At 41.5% G+C, this 20752-nt stretch overlaps 2 protein-coding genes across 2 annotated transcripts in view; one reads left to right on the forward strand and one right to left on the reverse strand.

Annotated features, from left to right (window-relative positions):
• ltk (leukocyte receptor tyrosine kinase) overlaps positions 1 to 4626 on the forward strand; it is a 67057-nt gene extending 62431 nt beyond the window's left edge. The window contains exons 27-29 of the mRNA XM_080042466.1: positions 2431 to 2565; positions 2944 to 3034; positions 3170 to 4626. Coding sequence (XP_079898592.1) covers positions 2431 to 2565; positions 2944 to 3034; positions 3170 to 4276 — 1333 coding nt within the window. The 3' untranslated portion in view covers positions 4277 to 4626. The remainder of the gene's footprint in view (positions 1 to 2430; positions 2566 to 2943; positions 3035 to 3169) is intronic.
• Positions 4627 to 6446: 1820 nt separating this feature from the next.
• itpka (inositol-trisphosphate 3-kinase A) lies at positions 6447 to 17937 on the reverse strand. The gene is made up of 7 exons (XM_080042477.1): positions 17344 to 17937; positions 12220 to 12316; positions 11856 to 12069; positions 9492 to 9696; positions 9120 to 9221; positions 8492 to 8563; positions 6447 to 7508 (listed from the first exon to the last, which is right to left on the reverse strand). The coding sequence occupies exons 1-7, from the start codon at positions 17743 to 17745 to the stop codon at positions 7302 to 7304; spliced, it is 1299 nt and encodes a 432-aa protein (XP_079898603.1). The 5' UTR covers positions 17746 to 17937; the 3' UTR covers positions 6447 to 7301.
• Between the last annotated feature and the right edge of the window lie 2815 nt (positions 17938 to 20752).

Below are 20752 nucleotides of genomic sequence, written 5' to 3' on the forward strand. Positions count from 1 at the left end.
TAACTATCTCTTAAATGCACATTTCTAATGTCTAATCTTGATGTATTGTATGCCCCTTTAAAGCACTTTGAATGGACTTGTGTCTGAATTGTGCTATATAAATAAACTTGCCTTGCCTTGCCTTGCCCATATGCAGTACGGCTGCAAACATATGGAACCACAAAGCAAGTTTCCTCATTGTTTGGTTTGAGACCTCTTATTAAAGAGAATTTTACATCGAACCAACATATTTGTAGGTCTTCCATAAATGATAAATTTCCTGTTCGTGTAGGTGGCACAGTACATTATTCAAATGTTCTAGTAGACATTTCTTGGCAATATACAACTTATACCAGATGATGTGCTAGCAGAGTTGCATTGAAAATACTGTATTTGAACATTTCTTTTTACATCTTACTATGTGAAAGAGCCATGTTGTTTCTCCTGAGAAATGAGGAGTATCCCAGTACCTAACCTTGGCTACTTTAAAGCCTTAAATCACAAGCTGGAGACATTTTCCCAAATTAAGTCATTCTACTCCTAAACAAAACCAGACCAGACCTACAGAGAATTGAACTATCTAAAGAGCAATATTTCAAGTGGACATCTTTAAAATATAGAACAACATCTGTATTCAAAAACACAGAGCCAACTCAACGCCCTGTACGGCCCCAAACACAACTGGCAAATAATCACTGTAGTAGGAGGGGAGCAGTTTCCAAACCACTTCTCCTATGTCAAAAAAAGAGTCACATGTTTAGCAGAGGTCAAGCAACATTAGAATCTCTCATTTGAAAACTGGAAGAAAGGTTTGTTTAAAGATCAAGTAACAAAATAAAAAAAATCTGAACTTTATCGTCCAAATCCGAATTTGATTTGATTTATCCAGTCCATAAAACTCAGAACCAAACTGCGAGGATCAGTAACAATTAGACCACAGAGAAGTGTAGTAAAAACTCTGAAGAGGCAAATTTCTCGCTTAAAGTTGTTTGGAAGAGGAATAGTTTTCCAGCAGGATATAGGGACCAATTTTGAAGAACAAAGAACTAGTGTCTTTCAATCCAGTTACCAGAACTCAACCCCGGTGAACTGTGGGAAAAATGTGGTGTATGGTCACAGTCCCAAACATGTGTCAAACCATTATCAGACAAAGAAATAATATATAAACTAGGCCATAATTATGTAATTTGAAAACATTATTTGCTTTCTATAAATAAATATATATATAATAATATATAAATGTTATAGAGAGAGACTTGGCAGAAAAGGAAAACCACACTTAAAGCGGCAACGAGTAACTTTTAAATATCTTTTAAACAGCCTCATGTTTCCTCTCATAATCATAAATTACCTTTAACAGCAAACGAGACCATCAGTGCAAAGAAAGACGTTTTTATATAGTTTTTATTACTGCATTTGATCTGGTCGTACACCCAGTCCGATTTTCGGTTCACGCGTGCATGCTCTATGGTCACATATCCGTATTGGTCACAGATTTCAGTGTGGCGCAGTTACGCAATTTGAGAAGTCTATCCCTCCAGGTGAGGGAAGGGGAGCGGGAGCCTTGTTTGAGACAGTTGTTTGTCGTCATAATGACTGATAACGGGGCTGAACCATAAAAGAAAAAAAAGAAAATGCAATGAAGAAAAGCGAAAAGGGAGAGTGATAGTTGGGCGGGAGGGCGTTGCCAAGCAACGTATACACAATTTCACGCAGCGAACCTAGACTGCAGCATGGACTGCAGTGTTTACTCCTAAATGAATGAGCGGTAGCCTACTAAAACAAAGTTTACTTTGCCTCACCAGCATCATCAGATGACCATTATTCATCTGAAATAGTCATTATTTACAACATAAACACATTACCTCATCGTGATCCATACTAACTAACTTCCATCTCTCGTTCATTCGCTTTGTGTGGGGACACGGACTCGTTCATCTCCGTGAGAGGTGACAATGCATCAACTCATTGCAATCAGGTGTGTTTAGCACTTACTGGCATTAGTTGATGCTGTGTCACCCATAGACTCACGGAGCCGAAAAGAGTCCGGTGCCCTCACACTTTGCTTTCAACACACGGACACGCACCATATTGCTTCCTGATTATTTGAATCTGCACGCGCTGCACGAGCTACAAAACAGCTTCACGACAGCTGGCGTCGTAATAATACTACCGCTTTTGTTCAAAGGTGTCGCCAACGTGCCGACTTACTCGTAGTGGCTTTAAGACAGTTTGTGTCTGGGAGCAAAGGATGTGAAATTAGTTTTTTTCTTTTTCAAGACCTGCTTTTCACCCAAGCTTTTTTGTTGTTGTTTTAATGTTCTTTTGGTAAATGCACTGTATGCTATTGATTCTGGTCTTCTCAGTCTGAGGAACATAAGAACAGGCAAACCCAACATGTGATACACATGACAGTTCCACTCAGTTGTTGATCTGTCTCTCCCCCTGCAGGTCCTTTGGAGTGCTGCTGTGGGAGATCTTCTCTCTGGGTTACATGCCTTATCCCTGTAAAACCAACCAAGAGGTGCTGGAGTTTGTCACCAGCGGAGGCAGGATGGATCCACCCAAGAGCTGCCCGGGGCCTGTGTGAGTACTGAAAGGGAGTCCTATCCAAAGACATGTCAACTTACGGAAGGAAGATTTTAATAGAACTTAGGTTAGGTTTTTCTGAGTGTTAAGTTCGATCACAGATCCATTTGGAGACTTTATTACCATTATAGCCACTTTTATAAAAGATTTTTTGTGCAACAACACTATTCTTACATTTAGTGCAGATCTACCTCATATGATGTGGAACTGATTGAACTTTCTTCTTTTTTTCTTAAAAGTGATATATGAGCAGTGACAAAAAAACACATATATTATCATGTTATGATAATACTATGTAGCAATACACTTACAAATGTAGTTTATACAACCTACAGCTTAAGCAGTATCCATTGAATTTTGTCCGTTTCTATGCAGCTATCGGATCATGACCCAGTGTTGGCAGCACTGTCCCGAGCATCGGCCCAACTTCTCCACTATCCTGGAAAGAATTAACTACTGCTCTCAGGTATGCTATATCTGTATCATACATCACTCTGCATACATATTATAAAATTGCATAAATATAATAATGATTTACCCTTTACTGCCTTTATTTTGTGCCCTTTCTTCCTTCCTTTCCCACTTCACTTCTCCATATCAGGACCCAGATGTGATCAACACACCTCTACCAATGGAATACACTCCCACTGCGGAAGACAATGGTAGTTTAATAATCCGTCCATCTGACCACACCTCCAGCAGCCTCACTCACCCTGTTAGCCAGGATTCCTCCCTTCCTTCCCAGCTGGGTCTCTCCTCTCTGGGCCTGCTGCCGACGCCTTTCCTCCCACCACAGCCTACCAAACCCAGGCTGCTCCTCCAGAGGACCCAACCCGTCCACCACGAGGTGACATCGTGCCGCGAGGCCCTGGAGCCGTGCTGGGCCGAGCCTGTTCCCGCTCCTGCTCTGTCGGTAGCGGTAGGAGGAGGAGGTCACTGGCTCCACTCAGAGGCCCCTCAACACCACCGACCATGCTCCAGAAACGGCTCCTCCTCCTCGGGGAGCCAGCGGCTGAAGAACAAGACCAAGAACCTGTGGAACCCCACGTACGGCTCCTGGGTTCTGGAGAACTTCAGGGGGAAGAAAACTCTGGCTCACACTCAGTCCATGCCGCTCTCGAGCTCCTCCACCTCCTCGTCTGCCTGCAACACACAGGTTCCTCAGTCCTGCAGTCCGACCTCAGAGAGCAACGAGGCCCGGAGTGACGGCAGCAGCAGCAGCAGCAGCAGCAGCAGCACCCATCTCACACCTTCCAGCCTCTGCGCCTCCTCGACTCCATCTCCATCCTGCCAGGCTCAAGCCACCCCAAGCATGTCGTCCTCCCACAAGACTTCAGCAGCAGCAGGGGGCGCCGCCACAAAAGCTGGTGTGGACCTGGCCAAGCTCCAGAGTTTCCCCTGTGGCAACGTAAACTACGCCTACGACGAGCAGAGTTACGAGACAGAGAGCCTGCCTCTGGTTCTGCCCAAAGTCCCGGCAGAGGCCATCACAAACACCAGCTCCGCCCCCAGCGTCTCTTCAGGGACCGGCTTGGGTCTGGCCTTAAGACCCCACGCCGCCTCAGCCTGTATGCCCAAGCTGCTGCTGAAGCGCCATGCCAGCTACGGACACGAGGACGTGAGGAGACACACCAAAGCCGAGAAGCCCACGCGCGACCGAGACTCAGGCTTTTCTCTCTCTGAGGACCTCACTGTAACCCCTATCTGAGGAAAAACAGCTGATTGTAACAGGGATTTTGATTACTATTCAAATGAAATGTCACCTCTTTAGCCCCCTTTTTCTCTCAGCCTGCTGGGACTAGAGTTTCTGGATTTCTGGAACACAAAGCATGACCACGAGGGCCCTACCACGGTCTGAGAGCCACAACGTTAATAACTAGAGCTCCTTGAATGCTGGAAAACACACACTAATACTCACATACACACAAACACTCCTCTTCTCTGTGATACAGAGAGCCAATGCTGGACTCAGGGGTCTTTCCTGGGCACCTGGTAAACTGGTAGCTAAACACTGAAGCTGGAAAAAACACAGACATGACACACAGCCCCAACGCCTGTTCACATTGCTGGTGGAGTCTCCATAAATAATTACTGTAATTGGATCATTTTTGATCTATTTGTTTTAGTTTTTCATGAAAGCTTTGGCAGTAGTATGTGTTGCATTATTGTAAATTACTTGATGGAATTTGTGATATTCGGTGTACAGTAAGACCAAAAGCAGCCAAAGATATTGTGCCACGAGGAAGATAACCTCCAAGCCTGTGTTTACATAATTTTTTTTAATTTTTAATTTTTATTCAAAATAAGTAGGGTTAATGATTTCAAATTTAAGTCTGTGCCTAATTTAGGAACGTATAGTACAACATGGTACACTTTGATGGTTCTGATTTTCTTTGACCCTAAATAATGTGAAAACACCTAATGTACTGCAATAACATAACATGTCTTTGAAGTTCTCTCATCGTTATTGAGTTAAAAGATTCATTCTTGACCTTGGTCTGATGTTCATAGACAGCCAGGCACAGAGTCACGGCTGGTTTCCTGAGAACGTCATGTTAAAGACAAAAACACAAACTCACTAAGACCCATGTTACACACTTATAAAAACCAAGGTATAATGGGTTAATTTGTTAGCGTTGGAGGGGCTAGTTTTACCTTTGGACAGATCCGGGCTCACTGTTTTTTCTTGTTTCATGACTGTACTAAGCTAAGCTAATCGACTGTTGGCTGTGGCTTAAAATTTACTGTACAGAGTGGTTTAGATTTTTCGATCCAACTCAGGAGATAGCAAGCATATTTCCAGAAGTGTCAAACTGTTCCCTCAGGGTTTTAAATAGTTGGATGTTCTGTATTTACATGAGTGGAACTTGCGCTGAATTCATTTTCTTTCTGTCAAACCATACAGATCTTGATTTGGCTTTTAATTATTTTGACTATTCCTGACTCTCTTTCCTTGTGTCCCAATATGTACTTGGACTGCAGGAGGCCTCATGAACGTACAGGAGTGTAGACTTTGACTGTGACTGTGCAGCTGTGAAAATATTTGCTATTTTTGTACTCACTTGCGTACACTGGACTAACCCATTGCATTTGTAGCCGTTTTATTGTTTATATGTATTCATTTATGTTAATGATGGATCTGTATTTGTAGTTGATCACTGCCATTAAGATACCTCTACACTGCATGCTGATGTAGTGCTGGTAGTTCCTATGTTTACTCAGCAGGGGGAGGTATTCAGCTTGGATATACCAAACACGCTGCAGCAGGTATCTCAGTTCATACAATTAATCAAAGATTCAATTGTAAAAATCTCTATTAAGTATTTATGTTTCCATGTTATTCCTATTTAACCAATTTGGTAGTTGTATCCGGTAAGATAGTTTATTTTTCAACATGTTGAAGGAATTATTGCATTTATATAAGGGTTATTATGTAGGCGTACTGTGTTCCCATGCTCAGGCCTGCAGATATGAGTACTTATGGTGGTTGCTCATAGTTTTCTAAACACATCTTTTTAGCAAGAGATGTGTGCCATTTAGAAACACTGATCGTTTAGCTAACAATGTCTATTTTTTATGACCTGGTATTTCAAACTCACTGAAAAGTTTTTCTGCATTCTTCATGTAGCTGAGGATGTTATGCCTCAACCAAAAATGCATTCTTTGCAATATACTGTCATACACACGTTCATCTAACCCCACTGTTCCCTGAATAAATCAACATATATTGATCGTATTTGTGTGATCAGTTACAGAGTTTCAATGGTACACAATTTAAGTGGTTAATAATTAAGAACTGTCTAAAATATTAAGATAGCACAATAATGTTTTACTATTGAAAATATAAAAGAACAGTATTTCCACTTTTTTATTTGATACATATTCATTAATCTTGTTTGCATAACGGCAAAATAATGTGCTTTAACAAGCAGTGGGGCATCAATATCCATATATAACATGTTTTGCAACAACAAAAGAAATGGAAGTTTCTTTAGAATTCTTTTAAAGTTTAAATTACAGTTTGATTACAGGAATACAACCAATGTCAGAAATGTAAATTGATTAACAATGACAGTTTGTCAGAACAATTACACAGATAATAAACTCTAATGGTTATACAGTATGCAAGACTATATTGACAGTGTCTTATGTGTTGTAGTCATGTGGCTGTGAGGTCATACTGAACAGGATTTTCCTTAAAAGAAAAATTACAATTGTTACAAATATAACATTAGGGTTGAGGGTGTTGTGGTAACAAGGAGGATTGTGTTTGTGACTTTTGATTGCTCACCTTCTCCTTGTTTTTATTCATGAGAATTTCTTTCTCATATAACATCCCATCCCTCAAGCTCAAATGCAGAATTCCCTACACCTTCACTTCGGTTCATTTTGTAGGAAGTTGAATTAGTGTCAGTAAATTTGCTCAATCATTCAGTAACTAGTGACACGCTCTCTGTTCTTCTCCGCTAAGTGTCCATCGTGTCATTTCTGTCAGTGGCTTCATAGAACTCTCCTTTGCCCTATTATACTATTTCTTGTAGCATCTCTGTATTATTTTGGACACCCAAATCAAATAAACATACAGTGAAACCTCTCTAAGCGTCTTTATGGTGGTGTCCATTAAAAGAGTTTGAGTTCCTTTCATCCATCTACAAATCAAAGGTCAACGGCCATCTTCTTTGTAGTTTTTTCTTTTCTTTGTTAACCAAATAAAAGGTTTGTATCTTGGCCTTTCACTGCATACAGACGGCGGCCTCCAGTGTGTGGATGAGGTTTTCCAGCCCCCAAAGGTAGCCATCCTCCCGGTTACCTTCCTGCCAGGGAATATCGTGCTTCAGCGTCTGGCCCTCTGCTAACGCTGTGGTCTTGCCAAAGTCAATAATCCAGACTTCTGCTTTGCCTGTGTGGTCATGGATAAAGAGCAGAGAGCTGCCAATGACCTAGAAACACAAGAAGGATTTCATATTAGCTTTCTTAAAGAACAACCTTGCATAATGAGTAATGCATGCTTATGCTTGCACACAGCAGGGATTCTCAACCAGCGATATACAGTATGTACCCCTCATTGGCTGCTTCTGCAGTTGCAACGTGGAACGTTGAAACATAGTTGCAAAGCTTGTTTGAAAAAATGTCTGATTCGATTAAGAGGAAACTCCACATTGAGTGACTATATGTTGCGAATGAGAGTTTGTTAGAACTACGGTAGTCAGCAAGCAAACAGAGAGGTCTGAACAATTGAAATCGTTTTTTAAAGAGCTAAGATAAAAGTAAGGGATAAATAGTTTACATAGTTAGCTTAGTAACAAGTAGGCTAATTGATGTACATTTGAAATGGCTAAGATAAAAGTTAAGTTGAAAATAATCGATAAATGGTCGAAATGGGTAAGAAATGTGTAAATGGTTAAAATAGTTAGCTAAATAGACAATTCAAATCAATAGCTCAATGGCTTAGATAAATTGTTCAAATAGCTAAAAGTGATGGATCGTTAAAAAAGGTATCTTAAATTAATGAATTCATAGTTTAGATATTTGGCAAACAAGTATTGGATTATTATGGATTATTAGTTCAAATAGATAAAGGTAATGGATAAATAGTTAAAATAGTTGGCTAAAGTAATGAAATAGTTGAAAGGTCCTCCTTCAGTCAATCAAAGCGATAGTGCAAATGCAAACTTGACCAACCACCAAAACATTGAATGCTTAACTGAAAACATTACTGTGGGTCGACAACATTTTGAAAAAAAAAAATGTTGATATCGATCAAGGTGTGTTCCAGTTTATTTGATAGGCGTGTTACGGCCGCCAAAAAAGTTTGGGAAACACTGTGTAAAGAGTTCTGCTACAACACTTATGCTTAACAGTTTGTAGCGCTTTATGTTTATTTTTCCCTTAATGTGTCACTCAGCTGTAGATCAGTCATCACCTCGTGTTGCTTGAAGAACTCTGACGTCTTCAGGGCCTGCTGCACCTCCGTCAGTCTGCTCAGGTAGGACTTCTATGTTTCAGGAAAAAACGTGAACTTTGTAAGTTTACCTGAAGCCTACGACGTTATTCAAAATATTTTTTATCCTGAATCCAACAGTTAGAATAACCAGGTCCATCTTGGGAATGTGACCCTGTGTCTTAATAAGAAAACCTGTTTAAATAAAGGTTTATAAAAATTTAAGAAGAAGCTATAGTTTTATCAGAACACGTGTATTTGTGGATATGTGTGTATTTGTGCACATTCCACCATTATAGAAAAACAGGATTACAATGTGAATATTTGCTTCCTGCGATGGGGTTGCAATGACTCTGTGGTTTGGTTTTCTTTTGCATTTCAAACATCTTAAGGCTGTTTTCATATATCATAAGGCCGGCTCCAACCTCTTTCAAAAGCAAGAACTTACTAGAACACGGATGCAAGAGCATACTCAACCCTGTTTGTTTGTACTTGGTGTAGTCTTTTCAGGCACTGCCGACAAGATGGCTTTGTGTTTATGCTAAGTTATGTATGTTTTCTGTGTCTACTATACATTTGTGTGTGCAGAAGCTAACTGATTGCCACGTACTATGTTGACGACGTTCTCTCCAACAAAGTCTCTGAACACATGGATGACATCCTGTTTCGATCTGGTTTTCTTGAAGTCGGTTCGACACGTACCGTCACATTTCTGAAAGAGAACAAAAAGCCTGCAGCATAAACTAAGCAGCATTTGGAGTCATCTTTGAGGCCACCTGATGAACGTCGCTCTTCTTTTAGCTCTGCTTTAGTCCCTATACCAAGTCCAAAGAAATACATCTGACTCTTTAGCTTCTTAACGAGCCACTAGCCACTTTAATTGTCTGGCTTTAATTCACCTATCTCAAGGTTTACTAAATGCTTCTCAGAATGTGCACGTTTTCCCGTTCACATAATTAAACGCCACTTCACCTTCCTTTACCTTGATTCCTTCTATCCTGAAGCCCAGAGTGTTGGTGGAGCTCATGGTCTCCCTCCACTGCATGTAGCGGGGCTTGGTTACGCCCCGTTGGGAATGCTCCTGGGGAGTCGGCCCCTCGCTGTCCACCTCCACCATTTTCTTGTACAGATCCTCCCTCGGCTTGGGCCGTTCCCGCGCCCGGACCAGCTCCTCCTCCAAGTAGGTCCTGAAACCAGAGAACAAGCAGAATCCTTCAGGGTCAGTAGTGCTATGTTTACTGTATGTAACATAATTAGTTGTAGATGTTAACGTTATGTGTATTGCATTCTTTGATGACAATCTCAAAACTTTTCAGGAATAACTTAAGGCGAGACACGGCAGGCAAAAACCTTGTTTTTTATATATAATAATAGTGTGATGGCAATTTATCATGTATTGTACCTATGTGCATTCAGATCTTCATCATATAGGCTAGTCAGTTCTAAATGTATTAGATGTGATTGGAGATTTTGATTGGTTTTTCTATATCTTATCCTGTTTTACTTGGGGAATGTTTCCCATTGTTTTGCCTCATGACACACTGTATTTTTGAGTAACTGATAAGAGAAAACTAAGCTACTAAGGTTAATAAGTACGATATTGCCAAATTTGCATATTTATTCAAGCATTTCTGAAAAAAATGTAAACTGATCATTATTTTTGTAATGTAAGTGATCCAGTGGCTAAGTTTGCTCTTCTTTTAGCAGAGCTAAAAGAAGAGCGACGTTGGACCTGCATTCATCAGGTGGCCTGAAAGATGACTCCAAATGCTGCTTAGTTTATGCTGCAGGCTTTTTGTTCTCTTTCAGAAATGTGACGGTACGTGTCGAACCGACTTCAAGAAAACCAGATCGAAACAGGATGTCATCCATGTGTTCAGAGACTTTGTTGGAGAGAACGTAGTCAACATAGTACGTGGCAATCAGTTAGCTTCTGCACACACAAATGTATAGTAGACACAGAAAACATACATAACTTAGCATAAACACAAAGCCATCTTGTCGGCAGTGCCTGAAAAGACTACACCAAGTACAAACAAACAGGGTTGAGTATGCTCAGGGTTGAACATTGTTCCCTATTCACCAGCAGTGTCACGCCTTAAACAGGTACTTTTCGCAGCCAAAAAGACTCTTCCCATGTTTCTTTTGCTGCACTTAAATCGAGACATCAGCTTCTTTCCAATGGTGTTCACTCAAGCAATAAAGCTGAGCAGTGCGTAAAAATGCCATTACTGAACTGCACAGCTGAGAGAAAACCTGCTGAATATGTATTGAACTGTGCTGGCAGAGAGCTCAGCAGCAGCAGACACTCTTGCACATATTCATACCAGACAGCTATGTGCAAACAGATGTGAATTTCAGTTTCAGTTTTGCGAGCTGCACTTCCTCTGTGCCAAAGAGGGAAGCTGAGAGGAGACTCCAGCGCGCAACGTTCAAATGTGTGAGTCTCTGAGTGTTTGTTTGTGCAAGTTGGCGGTTTTGCAGCTTTGTGGTTGAGAATTGTTTTTGTCAAAGGGGAGTCTCCAGGGACACCCTGAGAGAGTGTGAACGTGTGTGTGTGTGTGTGTGTGTGTGTGTGTGTGTGTGTGTGTGTGTGTACCCTCAGAAATACAGACAAACATAAACATTAAGAAGTGTGTTTGTCTATTTAGTTTGGTGCATGTTTGTTTGTCTGAGTGTGTGCGTGTGTGTGTGTGTATGTGTGTGTGTGTGTGTGTGTGTGTGTGTGCGTGCGTGCGTGCGTGCGTGCGTGCGTGTGTGTGTGTGTGTATGTATGTGTGTGTGTGTGGGGGGGGGGGGTGTGGGTGTATGTTTGTGTGTGTGTGTATTTGCCTTTTAAACCGTAAGTAAAGCCCTCAGAGGGGAAAGTGTACATTCCTGTGTGCGCTCATGCATACATGCTGTGTATACGTATATATATACATAAACATTTATAGTGTTTGTGTTTGTGTATTTCCTCCTGTGCACATGATGCAGTGAAGCACCCCTCCCGCTGTGGCAGGAAGCCAAGCATATAGCCTAGCTTGCTGTTACAACAGGTGTACCCTTGTAGAGCAAAAATGCTTCAGGCAGTTCATACTGTCACCAGTCTGAACATGTCTCATCTATGTCTCAATCCATTTCCAAAGATCACAAGCATTAAACAATCATTTTGAATGTTTAAACAAACCAGTAAAGGATCTGACATTGTTATTTCATATTGGCAGTTCAGAGGAAATTAACTGCAACAAGATGCCCCTTTTTAACACAGTTACTGTACGTGTATGAATAAGAATATGAGTATAAATGATAAATAAAGGCATACATATCTGTCATAAGTAAATGAATGAAGGGCTTACTTCCTTACCTCACGCCAATCTTGCAGTCCATGACATTGGGAAGGTCAAAGTTGGCCAGCAGGTCAGTCATATGAAGGAAAGACTCTCCGTCTTTCTCCACAACGCCGTGGTAACCGGGCACAAACGGGAGCAGCGCGTCATCTCTCAGCTTCTCGAAACAGTGCATCTCGTTTTCTGAGAACTTTTTCAGGATGGTGCCCTCACCTGCTGCCTTGAAGTGACCTGAGAGGAGATAAAGATCAATACTTCTGAGTATGTTCACGAGCACCACCAGACAATGGAAGATACTGTACATGCCCTAACTTTGATGAGTGTGAGAATGAGCTGATAGGTGTATCATAAATGCTATGTGTCAATCTAAACTGATCGTACCTTTGTGTCCGGCTAGCTGAACCCAGTTGAGTTTTCTCCTTAACGTGGCACTGAAGGGCCAGTGGACAATGGTCTTTAACTTCCACCACGGCTTGCTCTGGAAGACATGCAAACAGAATAGAATTGCGTTAAGCAATGAGTCAAGTTGTGTGGGTCTATCTGTTTCCTAAATGATGTGATGACAGGAAGAAGTGCTGGGCCTCTGACCACCCTAATGTGTCTCAAGAGAAATTGGATCACATCAGCAAATCTACCCAAGCTAATCTGATGCCAGGCTTTTGGTTTTTTCCACCACGTGAAACCTCTGATCTAGGTCAGTCAAATGCCATTTCGGTGGAAACTCATATCAGTGCTCGACATCTCTATTCAGCATCTCCAGCCTTGGTGTGGCGATTGCAACGTCGATTGAGACAGAGCAAGGTCTAAATCTACTTTTTCACATTTTGTGGTAATTTTGCTTTTGTATCCAAGCAGCGTTTGGAATTTCATACTGAATAAAAATGAAATTGCTTCTTTTATCACCTCATCTTTTGCCACACCTCGAGAGGGAAAATCTGAAGGTTTAGTACCAAATGAACCAGGGTGACCCTGTCCTTCCTGCTGGCCTCTCAACTCCATCTCACTCTGTAGCGATGTCTTAGAATTCTTTGGGTGTCATACGACTGTTTGCAACACATTAAAGCCGCCCGCTAAGGCAAATAAATAAGATGACCACCACTTTCTCATTATCCTTCTTCCTCTAACAGTATGCACACACACACGCACACACACACACACACACACACACACACACACACACACACACACACACAGTGAAAAATACAGGAACAGCTTGCACATTTCGCAGAGACGATGTAGTGCTTCTGACACTTATGGAGAACTGCCTGTTTTTATTCCTTACCTCCCAGAAAAACTGACCATATCACTAATATTACACTTGGCACCAAGAGGATTATATAACAGAATTATAAGAAGAACAACCCAAACTTATAAACAACACCCAGGCAGAAGGAAAAGTACTGCATGTTCTTAGATCCCAACTTTAGGCTTTGGAGATGCTCTTTTACTGTCTGTGTGGTCAGATTGAAACAGGAAATGAAATTGGGACTCACAGTTCACTCTTAAACGTGTAGTGCTGCTTGTTCACTGACAATAAGGCATTGTGGAGGTGTCAGACTGCTATGTCGCTGGGAGCCTTTAACATCATGGGGTGGGTCAATCAATGCAGGCGGACAACATGGCGAGTTAGAAATAAAGTAATTGAGTCATGTGGTGTAAGGTCTCATCCACGGATAAGGAACGGAAACTAAGATCTGTGACCTCTGGAGTTGTGTTTTTTTTTACGTAAACACAAGGACCCTGCAGCTCCATGGTCAATATTTATATTTGACACAAGGTCCGACTTTGAGACATTATTCATGCCACGCCGGCCCAGCTCGCCTGGAGGACAACCACAAGAGTGTGTACTGATAACACTGCTTTCACACTTGAAATAACATCTCTGCTTACTGTATACTAATCTTTATCTCTAAGAAAAGCAGAGTGCATCAAAGGCCGCCTTAATGACCCGCGGTGGAGGATTTATTCAGATCAATGAAGAACCAATACAGCAATAAAAAAAACATTGTAATAACTAAAAGCATTATCAGCTAAAGGTGCTTAAATTAATGAAGTGAAAGTATTGTCTTTCAGCCTCTGGACTGATATATGTCATTATTAGATTGTTGGTCAAGTGTTATTGTACTGTTGTAGGTTCAACTGGTGAACACAGAGTTTCTGTACTTTTAGCTACTGTACTGAATGTGCCATTTAGATCACTTGGTCCCAAACTAGAGGTCCTGCTTCCACAGTCAGACTATGTAATCAAGGGCAGAGGTAAGAAGAATAAAAAAACATTGTACCCCAAAACAATTTCCTTTTCTGGAGGAATATTAGTTTTTATTTTTACCCACTCTACAGTATGTGAAATACTGGATCATTTTACCTCTTTGGGCCTTGAGCTGCTGATAGCTCATGCATGGACAGCCAGAACCCAACTACACACTACTTTGTTTATCAGGCATCACAATCTAAAAAATTATGGGAAATGCTAGTTTAAGCGTTCACTATTTGTTGTTATATTATATAAGCTGTTCATGTGTTTTTTCGTGTCAAATCATAATTGTCATTTTGGCTATCAGGATATTTTAGATATAAAGTGCAACATTTCCCTGTGGAATGTAATAAAGCAGAAGTTTAAAAAAAATATGTCAGCCCAGTGTTTGCTTTCCATCCACACTTTGCTTTCTGCTTTCTTCTCTATCAGCTGCTTTTTCTTTCAGAGTAGCCGATAGCAACGCTGCAAACAAAGACGACTGGAAGCGACTCACTCTGCCAGGCTTTGTTGGCGAAACCATTATAACTCATGCCTTCCACGGGTGGCTGTATTATCGTTTTTAAGTGCTAAGGAATTATACAAATGCCAATTTAACCCTGTTACAGCAATGAGCCTGTTTCATCCGTCATCTCTCTCGCCTGCTCTATTTCCATTTAAAAAGCACTTTACCGTGCACTTCTAAGAATTAATGTGTCATACACATTAAAGAGTGGAAGGCTAAGTACTGACACACAAGCGTTCTTGACTTCCTGAGGTTGTTCTTTGTTAAATGTCAAAGGCCACGGCTGAAATTGGCAACTGACCACAGAAAAACATGATTACGCAATGATGTGTGTGTGTTTGGTGCGTGGGCTGATCTGTAGGCTGAAGTGGCTGAAGCATAGGAAAAGGGTCTATTTTCAGAGGTGTCACGGCCAACAATATTTCCATGTCATATTACTTGGTCTTAAAGAGCTGATAAAGAGGCCGGATAATGGACTTTTATTTGTAGAAATTGACTTCACTCTCTAGCTGCTTCTCTCTCGCGACACATGTGAAAACACACAAGCCTAACGGGAAACGATTTGTTCAGTCTGTTTGAAAGAAAGTGTCAGCTCCGTGGAGGTGGCCGGAGAGTAGAGTAGAGAGAGACACACACCGAATGAAAGTCTTAGGTTTAATGGTGTGATGGTACAGACAAAAAGCAGATCATGCTGTTCAGTGATAGGTCAAATCCCTGGAAAGAGACGCTGATCGAGTTAAATGTGTGTTGTTGAAATGCAGAAAATGGGAATATGCTACTGAGAGGTGTAAAATAGCAGCAGCACTATTTGAGTGCACACGTGTATTTAATAAGACAGACAGAAAATTTGGCCTCAAGTGAAGCTTCATTAGGCTGTCAAAAGCAAACACATTTCCACCCTAATCGTCTATTGAACTAAAGGCCGATCCTTGCTGTAGTCTGTGTGCCGAGGGAGGGACGCACCGGGTTTAAGGTCAGACCTTGCAGTTCCAAAACACATGATCCATTCCATAACAGTGTTGTTCTAACATTTCACGCACATTTTAATTATAATTAATGTGCTTTGTAGCCTGTGGAGAACAAAATCATTAATAATATAAAATATGCCCATGAGGATACTAAAAGAAGGAGTTTGTGTTATTAAAAAACTAAACAATAGTCATATAATGAAGTTTTCAGCAGTTTCTTCATGTGGGTGTGAGTTCACACAGAGTCTGGGATCATTAAGGTGAAATGGGAAAGGCTTTGATAAGCCATTAAACATCAGGAGAGATAATGTGATTTGAAAGGAGACAATTGGATTTCCTGAACATTATCGTGTGCTCTCTGCCTCTCCAAAGGTTGTTTAATCCTCCTAAACCTGACTCTGACCGGACACATCAAACAATAAATAAATACAAGAAATGTTCAAGGGGCCAATTTCCCTTCAAGCTATCTTTTTGCTGCAGAACTCACTTATAAGACGCATTTAAGTTGACCAAAGCAAACTTGGAATAAACATTGGTGCTGTAATTGCCTCTGAAGCCCAAGAGATCCCAAAAGGTTTTCTGCGAGGAAGTAGTTTGGTGACTGCTGTTTATGTGCTGCTGCTGGCATTCACTGATTCTTCTTGTTCAAACAATCAGCTCTTTACTGATAACTGGGTAATTATAGGGATGCATATTCAAAGAGGCACACAGGAGTGCAGGGATGGCGATTTGAAACGTTTTTGTCTTAGATATGCTCCATATGGGTAGATTCAGAGCCGGCCCGAGGCATAAGCGAACTAAGCGGCCGCTTAGGGCCCCCGACTGCCTGGGGGGGCCCCTAAAAAATTAAAATTAAAAATAAAATATTTTTATTTATTTTTTTTTGTTTTTTTAGTTGGTGTGTTTGATATTAACATCATATTATGCAAATGTGAGTTATCATATAAAAAAATTAATAAAATGTTTTGGTCTAGATAATTAATAGCCTAAAAATGTAATCAGTTCATCTGGGAGGAAATCCGAAATTATCTGATCATGTCACGTTCACATCCATGCACAGTGTGTATTTATTTAAAAACAATTGGAAATGGGGCTGCCCTCAGTTGCCCATGCACTGTGTATAGTCTATAGCCTATTTCAGCCTTGTCTGTGAAAAAAAAGATACAGTAGCTGGACAACAGAGTTCTTCTGCTTCGTTCCTCACACTGCATTTAAATGCATTCACTATATTACAGAGAAATGTGTCCCGTAAAAGAAAAAGAGCTCCAAGCCCAACCCACAGGACCCTCCATAATATTTTATTTTATATTAATATTTTTGTGGAAAATCCATGTGTCCTTCAATAGCTTCTAACTCATCTGACCCAGTGTCTCCAAATTATTTGTTCACACAAAATTTCTCAGATTTAGCCTCTTAATTTTCCTCTCAAAGTGCACCAGATTCATGCATTTCACTTTAAAAAGGTTAAAAAAAATCTCACAGGGGGCAAACCCCCGGACCCCCCTAGGAGGGTCTGAATCTCGGCTGTCTAATATTTTCACACAGCCGCACAGTGGAGGCACTAGCGGAAAACACTGGGTGTGTGAATGATATTTAACAAAGATCTATAGCTTCAGCAGCGCTAACATTGGAGAGGGGCCCCCTAATCATATTTCGCTTAGGGCCCCCTGAAGGCTTGGGCCGGCTTTGCAGAAGATTGACAGTAGGCTAGATTAAATACAGAGTGGTTTGGATATTTTGTATTCTGTAATTGGGGAGTGCAGTGTCTGTGTACTCACCTCTCCAGGTTCCACCAGATGCTCTAAGGTGATGATGCCTTTGCTCTCGTTGTCACTGAGCAAGTCGTCCTCGGACTCCACAGCGGAGGAGCCCGTGGAGGAGATGGAGGAGTTGGAGAGTTTCCTGCGCAGGCTACCATCCACCGCATCGCCCCAGTCCTCCTGCTGCATCTCCCGGGAGCAGCCGCCTCCCTCCGGGGTGATGGTGACCTGTGGCACCCGGCGCTCCTCCATCACACTCGGCGCTCCGGTTGCGTTCGACGGGGCAGCTTTGTGGACGAGATCATCGCATAAGTGGGGAGTCTTCCCAGCTGGTCTTCGCTCCAAACGCGAGCCCTCGTTGATCGCGCTCCCTGGCAACCCCGAGTCCTTGGAGGTCTTCCTCCTGCCCTCTTTGGGCATTGGAGAGCCAAATCAGTCGTAGGGAGCGCACGTTGCGAGGCGCAAAAAGCCGCTTCACTCCAAACCTGCAAATCTGGACATTTCACTTCAGAAAGCGCAGTTTGACTTCACTTGTGGAGCCGAGCCTCTACGGTACTTCCTCGTCGTTTGCTGTAGCCTGCAAGTTTTCACACGCTAAACTGCCTCTGTCGGCCTCCCTTGCTCTGTGCGTTCTATTGGAAAGGGGAACCCCTCCGGCGGTGGCGTGGCTCGCGCTCCAACATGCGCGCGCCGGCGCACTCACATATGCACAACGTTGATTATCTTCCGCATTGGCTTTTTCGCTTCCTGACTTGAAAAATTAAAGCAGCTGACAGGTTAAGTTTTTTTGAATAGTTACAGACGTTCTTCTTTCTCGAAGTGATACAAGACATCGCCCTGACCGTAAACTAAACGGGCAAATCAAAAGAAACGTATCAAGCTCCACGATTAAGAACAATTTATTATAGACGTTGTTGCTGCATCGAAATATTCAGACATATACACACAGACACACACACACACACACACACACACACACACACACACACACACACACACACACACACACACACACCCACACAAACATAATCTTACTAACCGTTATGTTAGTTAATGCAAGCATTAATAGTTAGTTAATGCTCGACAAGCATTTATGCATTAACTAACTGTTAATAATACAATAATGTATTATATTGTAAAGTGTAACCCAGAAAGTCTTTATTATCGTGTTATTATTATCCAGGAGGCGAGGCTCCTGGAGCTTCACTGCTGTCAGCTCCTGATGTCTTGACATGAAACAGTCGGCTCTTGGAGGAAGGAGACTGTGAAACTGGATGATGAATCGCTTACAAATGCACGGTTGCAGACATTTTGGTGATGACTCAGCAGCTATGAAATATATACAATGAAGTTGATTGATCTTGCATGTTCCTTTAACTGCTGAAAAGCAACACTAAACCAGTGGGCTCATATGTGCTCATAGTTCTTTTCTGATGTGAACTTCTTTTCTAAAATGCTTTAAAGATGCAAGAAAAACATTGGGATGACTAACTGCATCTTGGATATTCACGTATGATAATGTGTGTCATGTGTTTTGTGTAAGTGTGAAAGTCCCACAGTTCAAAATATGTTTGAAAGTTGTATGTCCTTAAATGGACGTGAATGAAAAAACTAAATCGTGCACCATAGCACCAGCCATTATAGTCCACACAAGAGACGTGGCAGCTGTAGATCCTAGAGTGCTCCAGTAAATCAAGTGTATGTTAAAACCACGTTAAAACCAAGTAAAAACCACAACACCTTGTAACTTCCATCATGCCAACAGATAGTTTTCGTGTGCAGCTGCTCACTTTGCCCATGTTGGCTGATGATCGGCCCTTGATGGCTTTGGCTCTGCTCCCGGTGAACCCTTGGGTGTGGTTTAAAAGGATACAGAATAGGAATAACAGAGTTAATTAGAGCATATTGAAACAGGCTAATGTAAATATTTGTAGACAGGACAATAGTTTTTTGTTGAGGCCAGGCAAGGTGTTTTTGAAACCAGATTGTGAATGTGAAATCTATAGATGCCTTTGGAAGGATGCTTGGACCAGAATTGAAAATAATTACATATCTTACTCAATTATGTTTGATAATATTGGTCATATAGCCAGGACACATTGTCTGGAATATGAGTGATGGACATTGGTTCAGGTCCCACAATGCACCAGGTTCTGAGTGGCTGTGAGGACACTGGAGCTGCAGCAAGTCTGCCAGCTGGAGGGATGACAGTAGCAGGCCTCATGTGTCAAGAGATGCAATGCATAATGACAAATTCACCAGAATCAGAATTGGGTTTTATTGCAGGTACGCTCACACATACAAGGAAATTAGCACTGGTCAAAATGTGCCTACAATAAACACAACATTAACATAAACCTATAGAGAATATAACTGTGACCCTGAAATTATCCTGATTTTACCCAGTTGAGTTGTATGTGTGAACACTAATGGCGGGGTTTCTTATAATTTCCCACTTGTGCTAATAGAACACAGTCAACTCAGAGGTGTCGTCACTCCCAGTACCAACCTCCAGTTTACAATGTGAATGGAGCGGGGGATGAGCCTAACATCTGTGAATGTGTCCCGTCCCCCCCATGGCAATCTCCTGCTGTGTGCTGCATGTGTGAAAAGGGTAGATCCGGACATTCTCCGGGTCAGATTCTCCGGATTATTTCCAAAGTTAATTTGTAATCGGGCCTGTTATAGTGATATGTTCCTTTACCAGTCTCATCATCAGTAAGTGATTTGTATTTCTCACACTTTTTGTTTCTTTACAAAGGGAAGGTAATATTTGATTGAAGTGTCCATAAAAAGTTAAATCAATCAAATAATAATAGTAATACAGTAGCATTAGGGACAGAGAAAGCTGCTTGACTTTAGATGTTCTCCTTTTGCACTTCTCCTCTGTTCCCTACTACGTGCTCTTTCCCTTAGTGGGGCCCCGACTGGCTGGTGCCCTGCGTCTGTCTGGAGAATGTCCAGCCCGAGCTTGTCGCCAAAACATTTTTTTTTGGATGTGATGCAATACACTAGGCTCAGGTAGATGAATTACTTTAGTAACTTATATTAAACAATTCTACAATGAAATCAGTCAAAGTTAAGTGCTTTTTTTTTTCAACACTGTGCTCTTATGTCTAAAGTCTTACTTCCTTTCTGTAACAGACATGTTTACCAAATGTGGAAATTACCAGGGAATTACACTCAACTTCTTTTCTTTTACTTTGGGTTATCAAATACATAAATACAAAGTACAGATGGGAACAACCTGCAACTCAATTCCCCACAAACATAGTTTGTCGTAGTTCTTCTATCTTCTTCTTGGCATTTTCTTACTCTCCATTGTGGGCTGAGGTTGGCGTGTCCTGTCAAACGTAATCTCTGGATGTATGACATTACAAAAACATGGATTAAAGAATAGATTGGATTGCATAGCTGGATGCGTACG

Source organism: Ammodytes marinus (genome assembly GCF_949987685.1).
Source record: "Ammodytes marinus genome assembly, chromosome: 15".
Classification (NCBI taxonomy): Eukaryota; Metazoa; Chordata; class Actinopteri; order Uranoscopiformes; family Ammodytidae; genus Ammodytes; species Ammodytes marinus.